Genomic DNA, 15,121 nt, shown 5'->3' with positions numbered 1-15,121 from the left:
ACAGAACGACCGACAGAACGAGAACGAAAGACAGAACGACCGACAGACAGACAGAATGATAGAACAACAGACAGAATGACCGACAGAACGAACGACAGAATGACAAACAGAACGACTGACAGAACGATAGACTGAACAACCGACAGAACGAGAGAACGACAGACAGAACGACAGACAGACAGACAGAACGACAGACAGAACGACCGACAGACAGACAGAATGATAGAACAACAGACAGAACGAACGACAGAATGACAAACAGAACGACAGACAGAACGACCGACAGACAGAACAACAAACAGAACGATAGACTGAACAACCGACAGAACGAGAGAACGACAGACAGAACGACAGAACGACAGACAGAACGACCGACAGAACGAGAACGAAAGACAGAACGACAGACAGAATGACAAACAGAACGACAGACAGAACAATAGACTGAACAACCGACAGAACGACAGACAGAACGACCGACAGAACGAGAACGAAAGACAGAACGACCGACAGACAGACAGAATGATAGAACAACAGACAGAATGACCGACAGAACGAACAACAGAATGACAAACAGAACGACTGACAGAACGATAGACTGAACAACCGACAGAACGAGAGAACGACAGACAGACAGACAGAACGACAGACAGACAGACAGAATGATAGAACAACAGACAGAACGAACGACAGAATGACAAACAGAACGACAGACAGAACGACCGACAGACAGAACAACAAACAGAACGAGAACGACAGACAGAACGACAGACAGACAGACAGAACGACAGACAGAACGACCGACAGACAGACAGAATGATAGAACAACAGACAGAACGAACGACAGAATGACAAACAGAACGACAGACAGAATGACCGACAGACAGAACAACAAACAGAACGATAGACTGAATGACTGACAGAACGAGACAACGACAGACAGAACGACCGACAGAACGATAGACTGAACGACCGACAGAACAAGAGAACGACAGACTGAACAACCGACAGAACGAAAGAAAGAACGACCGACAGACAGACAGAATGATAGAACAACAGACAGAACGAACGACAGAATGACAAACAGAACGACCGACAGAACGATAGACTGAACAACCGACAGAACGAGAGAACGAAAGACAGAACGACTGAATGATAGAACAGACGGAATGAATGATAGAATGACAAACAGAACGACCGACAGAACGACCGACAGACAGACAGAATGATAGAACAACAGACAGAACGAACGACAGAATGACAAACAGAACAACCGACAGAACGAGAGACAGAACGACCGACAGACAGACAGAACGAACGATAGAATGACAAACAGAACGACCGACAGAACGACTTCAAGGTACTTCAAGGTATTTAAAAGACAGCATGACAGCATATCCCACAAAAACATGGTACTTTTTTTAGAAATGTTGATCTATTCCTGTATCAGAAGAAACCATTACTGATGACCTCCAAACATCATAATAACAATCATTTATTTTGACCTTGAGAAAGAAAAAAAGATCACTATACATATCATGACAGGTCATGGACTGTCTGTAAGTGGCTAGGAAATGGTAAACCCCAGGGGGAGGGCGAACACTTACCCTGCTGTTATAGATGACGTGCTGACGGGGGCAGTTCTTATCATGAGTGCAGAGCTCATCCTTCACACACCAGTGACACGGCCACATACTGCTCACACACGCCATGCACCTGCAGCGGATCATATACGACACGATGAATGTGTCATTAGAGGACAGTATGTGGGATCATATAATATTCATATTAAATTCTAGTACGCTTATAATGTAAATCAAAGTTTCTTGCACTAAACACAGTCATATTGTAGATTTTCACTAATTTCCCAACCTAATCCATTTAGAATTAAGCCCATTAAGTCATTAAAACATAAAAAAAACATTTTGCATAAAAAAATAAGGACAACAAATGACTCGAATACAAATGCTTTAATTTAAATTAGCATAAAATTAAAAGCAGCATAACAAACATTATCATGATGTATAAGTACTTTAAATTTTAAATGTCATTATTTTTTAAATAATGAGAATGAGTTTTTTTTTTTTTTTGCATTATAGTAATGAAAATTAATTTGCTTAATTGCCAAGAAAAAGTCATTTGAAGTCAGCCTCATTTTAAGCAAAATATAATTACTCATTTCTTTATTACAGGTTGTATGAGATTCACCTAAACAGGTAGTTTTTGCTAGTTTAGCTTAAAGGCCTTTATGATTGGCTTTCCTCACTCAATCTTATTCAGCAGGACGTATCAAGTCGCTAAATATTAAAAAGGTATTGATATGTAATCATTTCAATGAGCTTGTACAAGCATGTCTATATAGATCATCCAACTACTTAAAAAGATCAATAAAAATGCTGTTTTTAATTATACATGCATTTAAATTCTTTTGTGTGGGTTTTTTTGTGGACCAGAGCATGAACTTTGCATGCATATGTCCTTACGGTGAAGTAGCGTTGAGCCGTCCGACTGCCTTACAGTCATAAAAGGTGATATTTGTGTGCGAGATGGTCACGTCTCCAAACTTCAGTGCCAATCGAACAGATACGTGATCTACAAATAGACAGATTCATGTAAAATATTAGCAAAGAAACAGACATAATAACCAGTTATAATAAAAAGTTTTTACCAAGAACTTCCACCTTGAAATGTGAGTAATTGATATTCAGTATTTAACATGGATTTAACCATCCCCATACAGTAAATACTGCTGATCTACTGTATACTCTAGAGAAACACACAATTCATTGTCAGGATCTCACAGCTGTTTGCCTAAAAGCTTTAGTACAGAGTCCTGGCAGATTGACATTTTCTAGTTGCACAGGAGATAAGCTAAAACCCTAAGGCAAAATAATCCCTGTAACCCAGATTCAACGTCAGTAAAATCAACAGAAGTATCTTTAAATGTCTGCAAATTCATGCCATTCTATATTTAAAACCAGTGTTGGGGAAAGTTACTTTTAAAAGTAATGCAATACAATATTGGGTTACTCCCTAAAAAAAGTAACTAATTGCGTTTACTTTTCATAAAATGTGTTACATATTTTTTCCTTTACTTTTCTCACCTGGGCTGGGCTTGATTGTTTGCTTTTTAAAAACAACCAAAAAAAGTTCTATTTTTGGCAAATGTTAAGGCCCTTTCACACCAAAAGTGAAATGAATAAGCCTCAGGCTGAAGGAAATGCATATTTACGCCTGTACAGTAGAGGGCACAGCTCAAACAAACCTTTCAGCTGTGCTGCCGTTCTGGATTAAAGAAGAATAGGATACAGGAGAAGGAAGTTCAACACTCTTATTTCTAAATCTTAAGTAATTTTTGCTTATTAGTATGGTTGAATTAGATCATTGAAGGTCAGCAGCAAAGTCATTGGTTAATAAAGTGAGATTAAATACATAAAGTATATTTGTGTAATTTAATATAGTTAATTATTACAGGTTTGTGTAAAATTCTGAGATTGCATTTCACTGTTTTTATTCATTTTGAGGTGATTTTATTCAAGTGAGATGAGTAAATGCATGTTCACATTTAGTCTAGAACTACAGTAACATCATTTTCGCACAGCGCACACAACACCTCTGACCTTTATTACGCTCAACATGGGGTCAGGAGAGCTGTCAGTCAATAAATGTGAAAAAGTAACTTGCGTTACTTATTTAAAAAAGTCACTTAGATATTTTTTTTTGTAAATTGAAAAAGTAATGCGTTACTTTACTAGATACTTGAAAAAGTAATCAGATTACGTAACTCAAGTTACTTGTAATGTGTTACCCCCAACACTGTTTACAACATGCATGCAAACATATTCTAAGAAACTAGTTATCTCTGAATGTGCTTAGATAAAACCACGATAGCTAGATTCAGATTACCAAGAATAAAAAAAATGTGTTGTGGATGAAAAAGAAGCACAATCCCTTGAAAAGAAATGGTTTGGGTTTCATTCCCTCAGCTCAACAGTTGGTTGCTGGGATAAAACCGTCTTGGCAATGCGATCGTGTCAGCGTGGCTTACCGTTGCCTGGCGGACTCGGGGGGAGCTGCTCTGGTGCCGGTGATTGACATGTGATTCTGTTCTCCATGACAACCGCAGGCTGAGCAGCCAAACTCCCAAAAGCGCAAGATAGAGACTCATCCTTTGACAAGACTGGCAACTGTAGAACTGTGAAAGAGACCTTGAAAGCACAGAAGAAAAAATAGATCAGACATTTAATGGCGATTTTCAGAGTGTGCAAGGCCATGGTTGCTCTTAAGAATACTAATAGGAGATATTGTCAATACTTTTGTTTGGATGCTGGTGGGGTTTTTGTGCTTCGCTTGTTAAGACCAAAGTTTTCAGGGTATGTAAGCATCTGTGAGCATTGCATAAGCAACCGGTCAGCGCTGTAGCAAACCTACAATTCCTGACCCCTTACAAGAATGTTATTGTGCAACGGAAGACCTCGAGCACAGTTTTCTGTCTTGTATTGACACATTGAAGCAAGAATTCAGGTTTAAAAAAAAACGTTTACATTACAGTTATGAACATGATTAGTTACTTGCTATTCCTAGTTAGACGCATAGTCCATTAGTCACATGATCCTTCAGAAATCATTCTAATATGCCGATTTGGTGCACTACTTAATATTTTTGTGGAAACCATTACATTTTTTCAGGATCCTTTGATGAATAGAAAGTTCAAAAGAACTGTTTATTTAAAACAGAAATCTTTTTGTAAAACAATAAAAGTCTTGGCCCTAGTTGAGTATTATAGCATACTATGTAAGTATTATAGTAGTATATATGAGATTTCACTATGAACCCAAGAAATGCTGCATGTTGCAGCCATTTTAATCATAATAATAATAATTAAAAAAAATGGAAGAGAGCTTAAATTGCTTTATCACATCATGCCATGTCAGGGAGTCACTTCCTTTATAAGTGGGCGTTTCTTGGCCAAAATAGGCTGCAATGAGGACCACACAGACTATAATGTGACAGCGGTGAGTGGGAGGTGATCTGGGATCAGGTAAAGCACCTGTGTCTGCTCTTCTCTGCTCTGGATGTAGGGTCGTAGATTCTCTACAGACGCACACTGGCGATCACGGCCGTAACTCCAGATCCAGTGGTGAAGCTCAGCATGTCTTGCGCAATCCATCTTCCGTGTGCATCTGATACATACACACACACACAAACACAAGCAATGAGATAAGGGTCTGCTTAGAGTTACAGCAAAATTTAATAAACTGAAGAGTCCTCTCAGAGATTAGATTAAGTGACCCTTTTTTTCTGACCCCATTATTGTCACAATTTCTGAGCTTCTGTTTCTTATTTAACAAAACTAGATTGTGATTTATGATGTCAAGCTCCAAAACAAAACATATAAATATCAGAAAGTTCCTTCTAAAGATATGTGATAGCTTTTGTGTGAGAACAGACTGTATTTTGAGACGATACTGCCTGAAAACTTGCCTGATCATGATAAGATGCATGAGATTTGAGAACTACAGCAGAGAGGATGATTATTTGTGAATAATTTAAATGTTGGTCAGTTCTTCACAAAAAAAAAAAAAAAAAAAAAAAAAAAAAAAAAAATGTTCATATAGTTTCAAAATACTTGGAATATAGTATTATAGTATTATAAGTTGCATAGACTACTATCATGGTGCTGTTTTGCACTTGTTTCAGGCTCATTGCAGTGTAAGTGTCACATGATCCTTCAAAAATCATTCTAATTTGCTGATTTTCTGCTCAAGGAACATTTCTTATTATCAATGTTAAAAGCATTTGTGTTGCTTAATTTTGGTGGATATCGTGATACTTTTTTGAGGATTCTTTGATGAATAGAATGTTCAAAAGAACAGCATTTATTTGAAAATTTGAATTCATTTTTGTCTTTACTGTCACTATTTCTTTCAAAAAATGTCTATTTTATTGACCTTTCAAACCGGTAGTGTAGTATTAAATATTAGTCTGATAATGATCCCTAGAATAATCCCCCAACAAAAAGGGTTGCATAAATAGCCCAAAACAGCTGAACCGGTAACACATTTGCTGTTCTGTGGAAGCAGAAGTCGTTGAAGAAATTATGAATATCTAAAATGATCTATGGAAATGATCGTCATACGATTAAATGAGATGTTTATGTAAAACAAGGGGTGCGGCCTGATGGGAAGGGAGTGTTGAAAGAGCAGGCAGTGATGTGCAACAGCAATCAGGTGAGCTCAAGTACCTGCCCTCCAGCGAACACCAGCCGCAGTAGGGATCTCTATTAGACAGACAGGAGCGGCAGTCTAAATGCCTCTCACACTGAGCTACATGGAGCTTTGTAACCTGAAACACACACACAGACAAATCAGATGCCTTGAGCACCGTTCTCGCATTGCAAACTAATATAATGCAAGAAAATGCAACTTTTGCATGAGCGAACAGTGTGAAACGAATCTCCAATTCTGATTGGCTGCCAAGACGATTCGACCGGCAATTACTCGACAATGCAAAAAACAAAACCAGACTTTCATCTTGAGATAAAATCTGCCATTCAAATGATGTTTGTCAAAGTAAATGTGTAATCTCTCCTTTGAGAGCGCGCATGTAACAGATGCTGTTTGTTTCAGTTGCTGGCAGTTGAAAGGAAGCTGTTTGTCTCTAGTACCTTTCTTTCGGTCAATACGTAGACGTTCTGTTTGGTGGAGTCCAACAGCAGGTCAGCGTTAATGGGACTCTCTGAATCCACCTCCACGGTGTCATATTTGGTACCGGTACCATTTGCATGCAGGAACACCTGCAAAAAAAAAAAAGGCACATGAAGTCTGATTGCTTATAAAAGTAATAGCACAACTTTCTACAACAAGCCGCATGATTTAAAGGGTTAGTTCACCCAAAAATGAAAATTCTGTCATTAATTACTCACCCTCATGTCGTTTCACACCAGTAAGACCTTCGTTCATCTTCAGAACACAAATTAAGATATTCTTGATCAAATCTGATGGCTCACTGAGGCCTGCATTGACACTAAGATAATTTACACTTTACAATTTTTGTAAATGAGGCTTCGTTACGTCGTAAGTGTTTCGAAATTTCAATGGTTGACAATGTGACTTTGGCAGTTTGATACACGTTCCAAACCTCTTTGAAGCTTCATGAAGCAGTGTTTTGAAATCGCCCATCACTAGATATTGTTGAATAAAGTAATTATTTTGTTTTTTTGGTACACAAAAAGTATTTTTGTCGCTTCATAACATTAAGGTTGAACCACTGTAGTCACATTAATTGTTTTAAATATATCTTTAGTACCTTTCTGGGCATTGAAAGTAGGGCTGCACGATATATCGCATGAGATTGTCACGCGCATTTCATCAGTAAAGCCGGTTCCCTGATTACCGCTAAATTGCCATCACCTGCTTTCAAATGGAGCGGCATTTAATAGACAGAGCCGTAGATCACTGAAAATCCACGCAATATCGCGTTCATTATCGAAGGCGATTCATCTGCGATATGAATGCGATATTGCATGGCTTTTCAGTGATCTACGGTTCTGTCTATTAAATGCCGCTCCATTTGAAAGCAGGTGATGGCGATTTAGCGGTAATCAGGGAACCGGCTTTACTGACGAAATGCGCGTGACAATCTCATGCGATATATCGTGCAGCCCTAATTGAAAGTGTAAATTAACTTGCTGTCAATGGAGGCCTCACTTAGTCATCGGATTTTATCAAAATTATCTTAAATTGTGTTCTGAAGATAAATGAAGGTCTTACAGGTGTGGAACGACATGAGGGTGAGTAATTAATGACAGAATTTTCATTTTTGGGTGAACTAACCCTTTAAAGTCACCATGAAATCAAAATGGACAATTCTTATTTTTAATGGAATATTGCAGTAAATGATTTATCTGTGCAAATCAATATTTAACGATTCAATGATCACCAATTAATTCAACTATATCCTACATTTTTCTTGTCTGAGAAGCAGTACAAAATAACCAATGTTGGGGAAAGTTACTTTTAAAAGTAATGCATTACAATATTGCATTAGTTATTTTTTATGAAAAGTAATGTGTTACATTACTTTTGCGTTACTTTTTCTCACCTGGGCTTGGCTTGCTTATTTGTTTAAAAAAAAAAAAAAAAAAAAAAAGATTATTTAGATCATTAAAGGTCAGCAGCAAAGACAATGGTTTAAAAGTGAGATCAAATACATAAAGTACATTTGTGTAATTTAATATAGTTAATTATTACAGGTTTGCGTAAAATTCTGAGATGCATTTCAGAGTGTTTATTCATTTTGAGGAATACTGAATGTTTTTAATAAGACACTTAGATATTTTGTTATAAATTGAAAAAGTAACGCGTTACTTTACTAGTTACTTGAAAAAGTAATTGGGTTACGTAATTCAAGTCACTTGTACTGTGTTACCCCCAACACTGGAACACTGGAAACAACTATTGCAATTTTCCTTTCATGCCAACTTTAAAGGTGTCCTAGAATGAAAAATTGAATTTACCTTGGCATAGTTAAATAACAAGAGTTCAGTACATGGAAATGACATACAGTGAGTCTCAAACTCCATTGTTTCCTCCTTCTTATATAAATCTCATTTGTTTAAAAGACCTCCGAAGAACAGGCGAATCTCAACATAACACCGACTGTTACGTAACAGTCAGGATCATTAATATGTACGCCCCCAATATTTGCATATGCCAGCCCATGTTCAAGGCATTACACAAGGGCAGCCAGTATTAACGTCTGGATCTGCACAGCTGAATCAACAGACTAGGTAAGCAAGCAAGGACAATAGCGAAAAATGGCAGACGGAGCGATAATAACTGACATGATCCATGATATCATGATATTTTTAGTGATATTTGTAAATTGTCTTTCTAAATGTTTCGTTAGCATGTTGCTAATGTACTGTTAAATGTGGTTAAAGTTACCACCGTTTATTACTGTATTCACGGAGACAAGAACCGTCGTTATTTTCATTATTAAACACTTGCAGTCTGTATAATGCATGAACACAACTTCATTCTTTATAAATCTCTCCAACGGTGTAGCATTAGCCCGTTAGCCACGGAGCACAGCCTCAAACTCAATCAGAATCAAATCTAAACATCCAACTAAATACAATACTTACATAATCCGATGTATGCATGCAGTATGCATGACGAACACTTTGTAAAGATCCATTTTGAGGGTTACATTAGCTATGTTTGAACTTTGTTTATGCAATGATAGAGTCGAGAGCTCGGGAGGGGTCGGAGAGCGTGAGCAATTAAAGGGGCCGCAGCCTGAATCGGCGCATTTCTAATTATGCCCCAAAATAGGCAGTTAAAAAAATTAATTAAAAAAAAAATCTATGGGGTATTTTGAGCTCAAACTTCACAGACACATTCAGGGGACACCTTAGACTTATATTACATCTTTTAAAAAAAACGTTCAATGGCACCTTTAAAGAATCAAGTCTGTAGCACAAATGCTGCATGGCGAATTATGTGCTAAATTTGAATGCTTAATTAGCGTTTTATTCAAAAGTATGAACAAAAGCATACACATGCATGTACAGAAGACACACATTGGCCATAAAGCTCAGGCGAGTTGCAATCTCAGCAGGCCGGTGTTTTTTTCAGCAACTTGCAGACAGAAGAAGATACCGTGGGCTGTCTGTGAGAAGTTTTGCCTGAGGAGAATTTTGGGCGGTAAACAAGCTGCTGTTTCAGAGTTTTGCCGTTAATATTTCATATAGCACCGGAGGGGATTGAGGGATGAAAAACTCCCAAGCGCGGCTGCCGCCACCCCTATCAGCCGACCCAGAGTGCGCCGCATGTGACCGGCTCCCCTGGGATTGGTTCTCCCCAAGGCGCTTACAATAAGCATTCAGAACATGTCCTCTCATGCTGATGAGGCAGGCGCTCGCATTCAAACACACACACACACACCCTTCTATATGCACGCACAATCACACCCGCTTCAGGCCAGACTGGGCCAACCACGAGCCGCAAATACCCAACATTCCCAGATTGAAAGTGGGCAAAATTGGCAGATCAAAACATCCGCCCCTAAAAACACCAAAAATACACTGTGATGCAGCAAACTGAGTTTGTTTCCCAAGACTGAATTAATATGTTGCACGAGGATCTTCTGCCTGAAGGATGATAATAGAATAGATAATCTAAAAAATAACAATTCAATCATTATTTACTCATTCTCTTGCACTTAATTCCAAGTCTATAGTTAAGCCTATAGTTAAATTCAATGCAACTTCAATGGCATTTCAGAGCTTCACTGGAAGGGAAGATTTCAATGAAAAATGACTTAAATTTTGCTCCTCTTAATCTTGTTGAAATATAGAGCAGAAGTTGAATGGACCACTTGTATGGTGCTTGAAAGGTCTGTCGTAGAGAAAACCTCTGTGTGAAGATTCTTCAAAATTTTGTTGCGTTCTACAGATGAAAGAAAGTAATACAGGCTTTGGAACAACGAGTTTTGAGTGAACTATTCCTTTCATTGGAACCAAATACTAGCATGCGAAGTGTTGCTAATCATGTATTTCTTTTCACCTTCCATGACTCATGAATTAATTCTACACTGTTCCACCTCAAGAGAACAGGAGCTTAAGACATGCATGCACTCTCTTGTCCATTTGCCTTAAATAGCAGCTAAACACCAAACGTAACAGTTCAAGCTAACTTTGTCATGTTTTTCTGCTTTGAAAGGAAATCTTCAAATACACTGTCTCAATTTTAGTGGCCTTCAACCGTAGGCCTCATATAAAGGATACAAAAGTGCCCAAATTGCAATGCATACCAAAAAAAAAAAAAAATTCTTATCAGCAAGGACACAATATCATACCTTCTCCAAACTTTATCCTACAAAATAATGTAACCCACTAGCTGAACTCTGACTGAACCAAGCAATATTAATAACATAATATTACCATGCTGTAGGGTTGTTCGCTCATTACTGGCAAGTTAGTGCTTAATGACAGATTATGATTACTCCATGTGTTTGCTTTTCAATAAAGAAGTCTTTTCTTTAATGATGGTAAACAGTCTTTAAAATTCAGTTGTTCATGCTGATTTTTCCCATTATGCTTCAGTGATGGATGGTGGGTGTTTAATGGTTAAGGATTAGTGCTGCTAACACAAAAATTGCAGGTTTAGTTCCACTAAAGCGTGATGCAAGATGAAAAATAGCATGTTATATGGCCAGTAATAAGTAACAGTGAGTCATACCTTGTGTAGCTTCCCGCTTTTGTCTCCTAGCAGGACTATGGTGTGGTTGACCTCAGTAGCTGTGGTGACGGCAGTGATAGAAGGAGTCCAGGTGAAAGCGGGCGTGGCCTCCAGAGCGATGGCACTGGCGATGGGGCTGGGCGTGTGTTCACCTCCGCATGGGTACTCGGTCAGAGAGTCCTGCACGACCAAGAAACATTGCATTATCAACAACCATCACTAACTACGTTCATCACTCACAGTTTATAATTATAGCAGATGGCGAAGAAAGTTATTAGGAATAGCTGGGAATTCAAGTTTCTTTCTCTCTCTCATCACATTAAAGGGTTAGTTCACCCAAAAATGAAAATTCTGTCATTGATTACTCACCCTCATGTCGTTCCACACCCGTAAGACTTTCGTTCATCTTCAGAACACAAATTAAGATATTTTTTGATAATGAGATTTTGAGATTTTTTGGCTCAGTGAGGCCTGCATTGACAGCAAGATAATTAACACTTTCAGATTCCCAGAAAGGTACTAAAAAACATATTTAAAACAGTTCATGTGAGTACAGTGGTTCAACCTTAATATTATAAAGCGATAAGAATACTTTTTGTACACCAAAAAAACTAAATAACGACTTTTCAACAATATCTAGTGATGGGCGTTTTCAAAACACTGCTTTATGAAGCTTCAAAGCTTTACAAATCATTTGTTTCAAATCAGTGGTTCGGAGCGCGTATCAAACTGTCAAAGTCACGTGAACTATTGAAATTTTGAAACACTTGAAACGAAGCCTCGTTTACTGAAATCACATGACTGTGGCGCTCCGAACCACTGATTCGAAACAAAAGATTCGTAAAGCTTCGAAGCTTCATGAAGCAGTGTTTTGAAATTGCCCATCACTAGATATTGTTGAAAAGTCGTTATTTAGTTTTTTTGGTGTAAAGTATTCTCATCGCTTTATAATATTAAGGTTGAACCACTGTAGTCACATGAACTGTTTTAACTATGTTTTAATACATTTCTGGGCATCTGAAAGTGTTAATTATCTTGCTGTCAATGGAGGCCTCACTGAGCCATCGGATTTTATCATTATTTATTTGTGTTCTGAAGATGAACGAAGGTCTTACGGGTGTGGAACGACATGAGGGTGAGTAATTAATGACATAATTTTCATTTTTGGGTGAAATAACCCTTTAAATTAAGGCTGCACCTCACAACTTGGCTAAAACATGACTTGTTGGCACTTTAGATTCAATAGTGGTTCAGCAATAGTGCATGAAAACACTGTCAGTACAGTTTTAGTACGGTGCTCTGTCTGCGTTTGTGGAAGAATGCAGGCTGTAAACGGAGCCAAATGTCATGAAAACCATTCAGTTCCGGAATATTTTTATACATCAGTTCTGAATAAGAACCCGTTCTCGATTCCCACCCATAAACTGATTATACGCCACTGCTGACAACTTTATTTAGTGCACAGAGGACTCTGAACTTCTGCCTACCTTTATTGACAGAGACAGTAGGGAAGAAATTATTGAGATAAAAGTGCAGTGTTCTTTCATTAAAACCACACTACAAGTGAAAAGCCTGGACACTTGAATCTTCAAAAGCATTTGATTTAAATGCGTATGCTTGAATTCATTAAATAGTTTTATTGACTAATTAAATTGTAATTTAATAATTCGGTTTGACAGCCTACAAAGCAAAAAGGCAGTAACTACGCAGAGTGCAGAACTCAGAAAAATGACTTAAAAGTTATCCTGTCATCCAGCTAAGTAGTTGTAGGTAGATTATTGGACATGTTGCTGTTATGTTACATATCAATCCTCATATTTAATTTGTCACATAACAAAGGATGCCTTGAATGTCATGAAAATGACAATAACTAATTTTTGACCAAAAATGCAGTTACTGCCTTTTTGCTTTGTAGGGCAGAGTATAGTGAAGGAAAAGCTGCCAGCAAGTGACCAGCATACATTACTCCTTCAGTAGTTTTAAAAAGCATTCGAGGATGCACCTCATTAAGTTGGTCAAATGAATTTCCAGAGTGAGCAGAGCTGGAATACAGACAGCAAGATGCTCAAAAGATGCTTTTTTTTCTCATAATTTTAATGATTTACTATTATTCTAAGATAGTAGATAAGTAGATAAGTAGGTATGTCCAAAAGTTTGCCTGGTAGTTTACATGAAATGCCATGCAAGTTTCTAATATATGCAATTTGGCTGTACTTTGAATTCGGTCCAATGATATATAAACAGTTTAGGAATTAATGAATGTTAAATGTTTTGGAAATAATGAGGTTTGAGCTAATCACACAGACAGACAGCTGTGTGCCCACATGCTTACAATACTGAGACAAAAACCCTGAGAGACTATATTATAGACAATTAATATCCAAAATGCAAGACGAATATTAAGTCTGAGCTCTGAAAACTGGGTAAATACAAAGTTCCCAAAGTCAACTTTTAACATTTGGATAGTGCCAGAAACATCCTGTCCTTGCTATGTGCATAAAATCAATACTAAAAAAGCTCAGCTGCTTTTATTATGATGTCTGTCAAACACAACCCATCATCTATCCATGCCTGGAAGTGATTTTTAGATGCACTCACTGGAGCCAGCCGTGGGTCTGTGTGTCCTGACCTAATGCTATTCTAGAATTGCAGCTGTCAGTGGACGGACATACACAATACCTCAGCTAACAGACCAAGGGGAGTGGCCACACGGGACAGCGGAGCTGTGGCACGCAATTGAAGTCAAAGGAGGTCAAATATAGAAACACCACCAAACACACCTACTGCTTTGAAAACAAGATAATAGACATCCATTCTGCAATACTTACTATGAATTATTGAGATGGCTGTAACTGTTAAAATGGCAATGTAAACATCATGAGCTTAAAAAAATGGGGTTAGTTCTTGTTTCGTTTTAATTTTAATAACCCTTCCTGGACATTGGGAACTTTCTTTTCCCATGCAATTTCATTCCAGTCTGTAGTTTCCATGCATTGCAATTGCATGAAAAAAACAACAACCAATAACATCTTCATAATTCCTAAGTCACACAGGTTTGAAACAATATGTGTTTAAATTATTATGCACATAGTGACTTTCTCCAAAACTGATTTGATAATACATAATATTAGCAATTTCAGCAGACTACCAGACAGAAGTCATATACACCTCAAAAGTGGTGATATTATTATTTCTTTGAGGTCATAGGTTCAGTGGGCTTCTGTGGGTGTTGGTCACTGGGGCAGTGAGCCCAGAGAGGATGTGGGTCAGCGGAACTCAAACCAGCTGCAGCGTTAAGCTGGATTTAACCACCTCCCAGAGGCTACACACATACACACCAATCCTTTTCATTCCCAAGCTCAAACTAAAACACACTACCCCCTTTCCACACAGCAAGAGACACATGAATAGAACATTAACCATTCTCCATTAGTCCCCATACCTCCTTTCCTCCCCCTCAAACAAAACCTCTTTAGATTTCGTTCTTAGAAACTCTCCAGTACTCATTTGTCACACTTAAAACAAACCATAAGCTACACAAACCACTGTATACCCAAAACTACAGTTCATTTTAATTTGTTTTGTTATACTAAATGGTCATTACATTACGGTTGCACAAACTGAAGATGGAAATCTCTCTGAAATTCACAGAGCGGAGAATTAGAATCAGCCCTGCGAGATGCAGAAATCTGGGAGCTACCGCTGCATTGGTTATGCCATGCGGATTAGCATTGGCGCAGGCAGCTGGACGCTAATCTGTGTCAGCACTGAGGCAGCTGCCACTCGCCCAGACTTACACCCCTGTCACAAAAAAAGCCCCAGCTGACCCCGATCTGTCGCCAAGAAACCGCACGCCATGCTGTCTTACACGACCCGGC

General features: G+C 38.2%; 1 protein-coding gene across 5 annotated transcripts in view; it reads right to left on the bottom strand.

Annotated features, from left to right (window-relative positions):
- plxnb3 (plexin B3) overlaps positions 1–15,121 on the bottom strand; it is a 99,863-nt gene that overhangs the window by 25,526 nt on the left and 59,216 nt on the right. For all 5 annotated transcript variants that reach the window (XM_048208979.1, XM_048208981.1, XM_048208977.1 and 2 more), the window contains exons 3-9: positions 11,244–11,423; positions 6,665–6,793; positions 6,242–6,342; positions 5,048–5,180; positions 4,046–4,205; positions 2,481–2,589; positions 1,605–1,713 (exon numbers count right to left, since the gene is read on the bottom strand). In XM_048208979.1, coding sequence (XP_048064936.1) covers positions 1,605–1,713; positions 2,481–2,589; positions 4,046–4,205; positions 5,048–5,180; positions 6,242–6,342; positions 6,665–6,793; positions 11,244–11,423 — 921 coding nt within the window. The remainder of the gene's footprint in view (positions 1–1,604; positions 1,714–2,480; positions 2,590–4,045; positions 4,206–5,047; positions 5,181–6,241; positions 6,343–6,664; positions 6,794–11,243; positions 11,424–15,121) is intronic.

This window comes from Megalobrama amblycephala, linkage group LG12 (assembly GCF_018812025.1).
Source record: "Megalobrama amblycephala isolate DHTTF-2021 linkage group LG12, ASM1881202v1, whole genome shotgun sequence".
Taxonomy (NCBI): domain Eukaryota; kingdom Metazoa; phylum Chordata; class Actinopteri; order Cypriniformes; family Xenocyprididae; genus Megalobrama; species Megalobrama amblycephala.
This window is presented reverse-complemented; position numbering and strand designations above follow the sequence as displayed.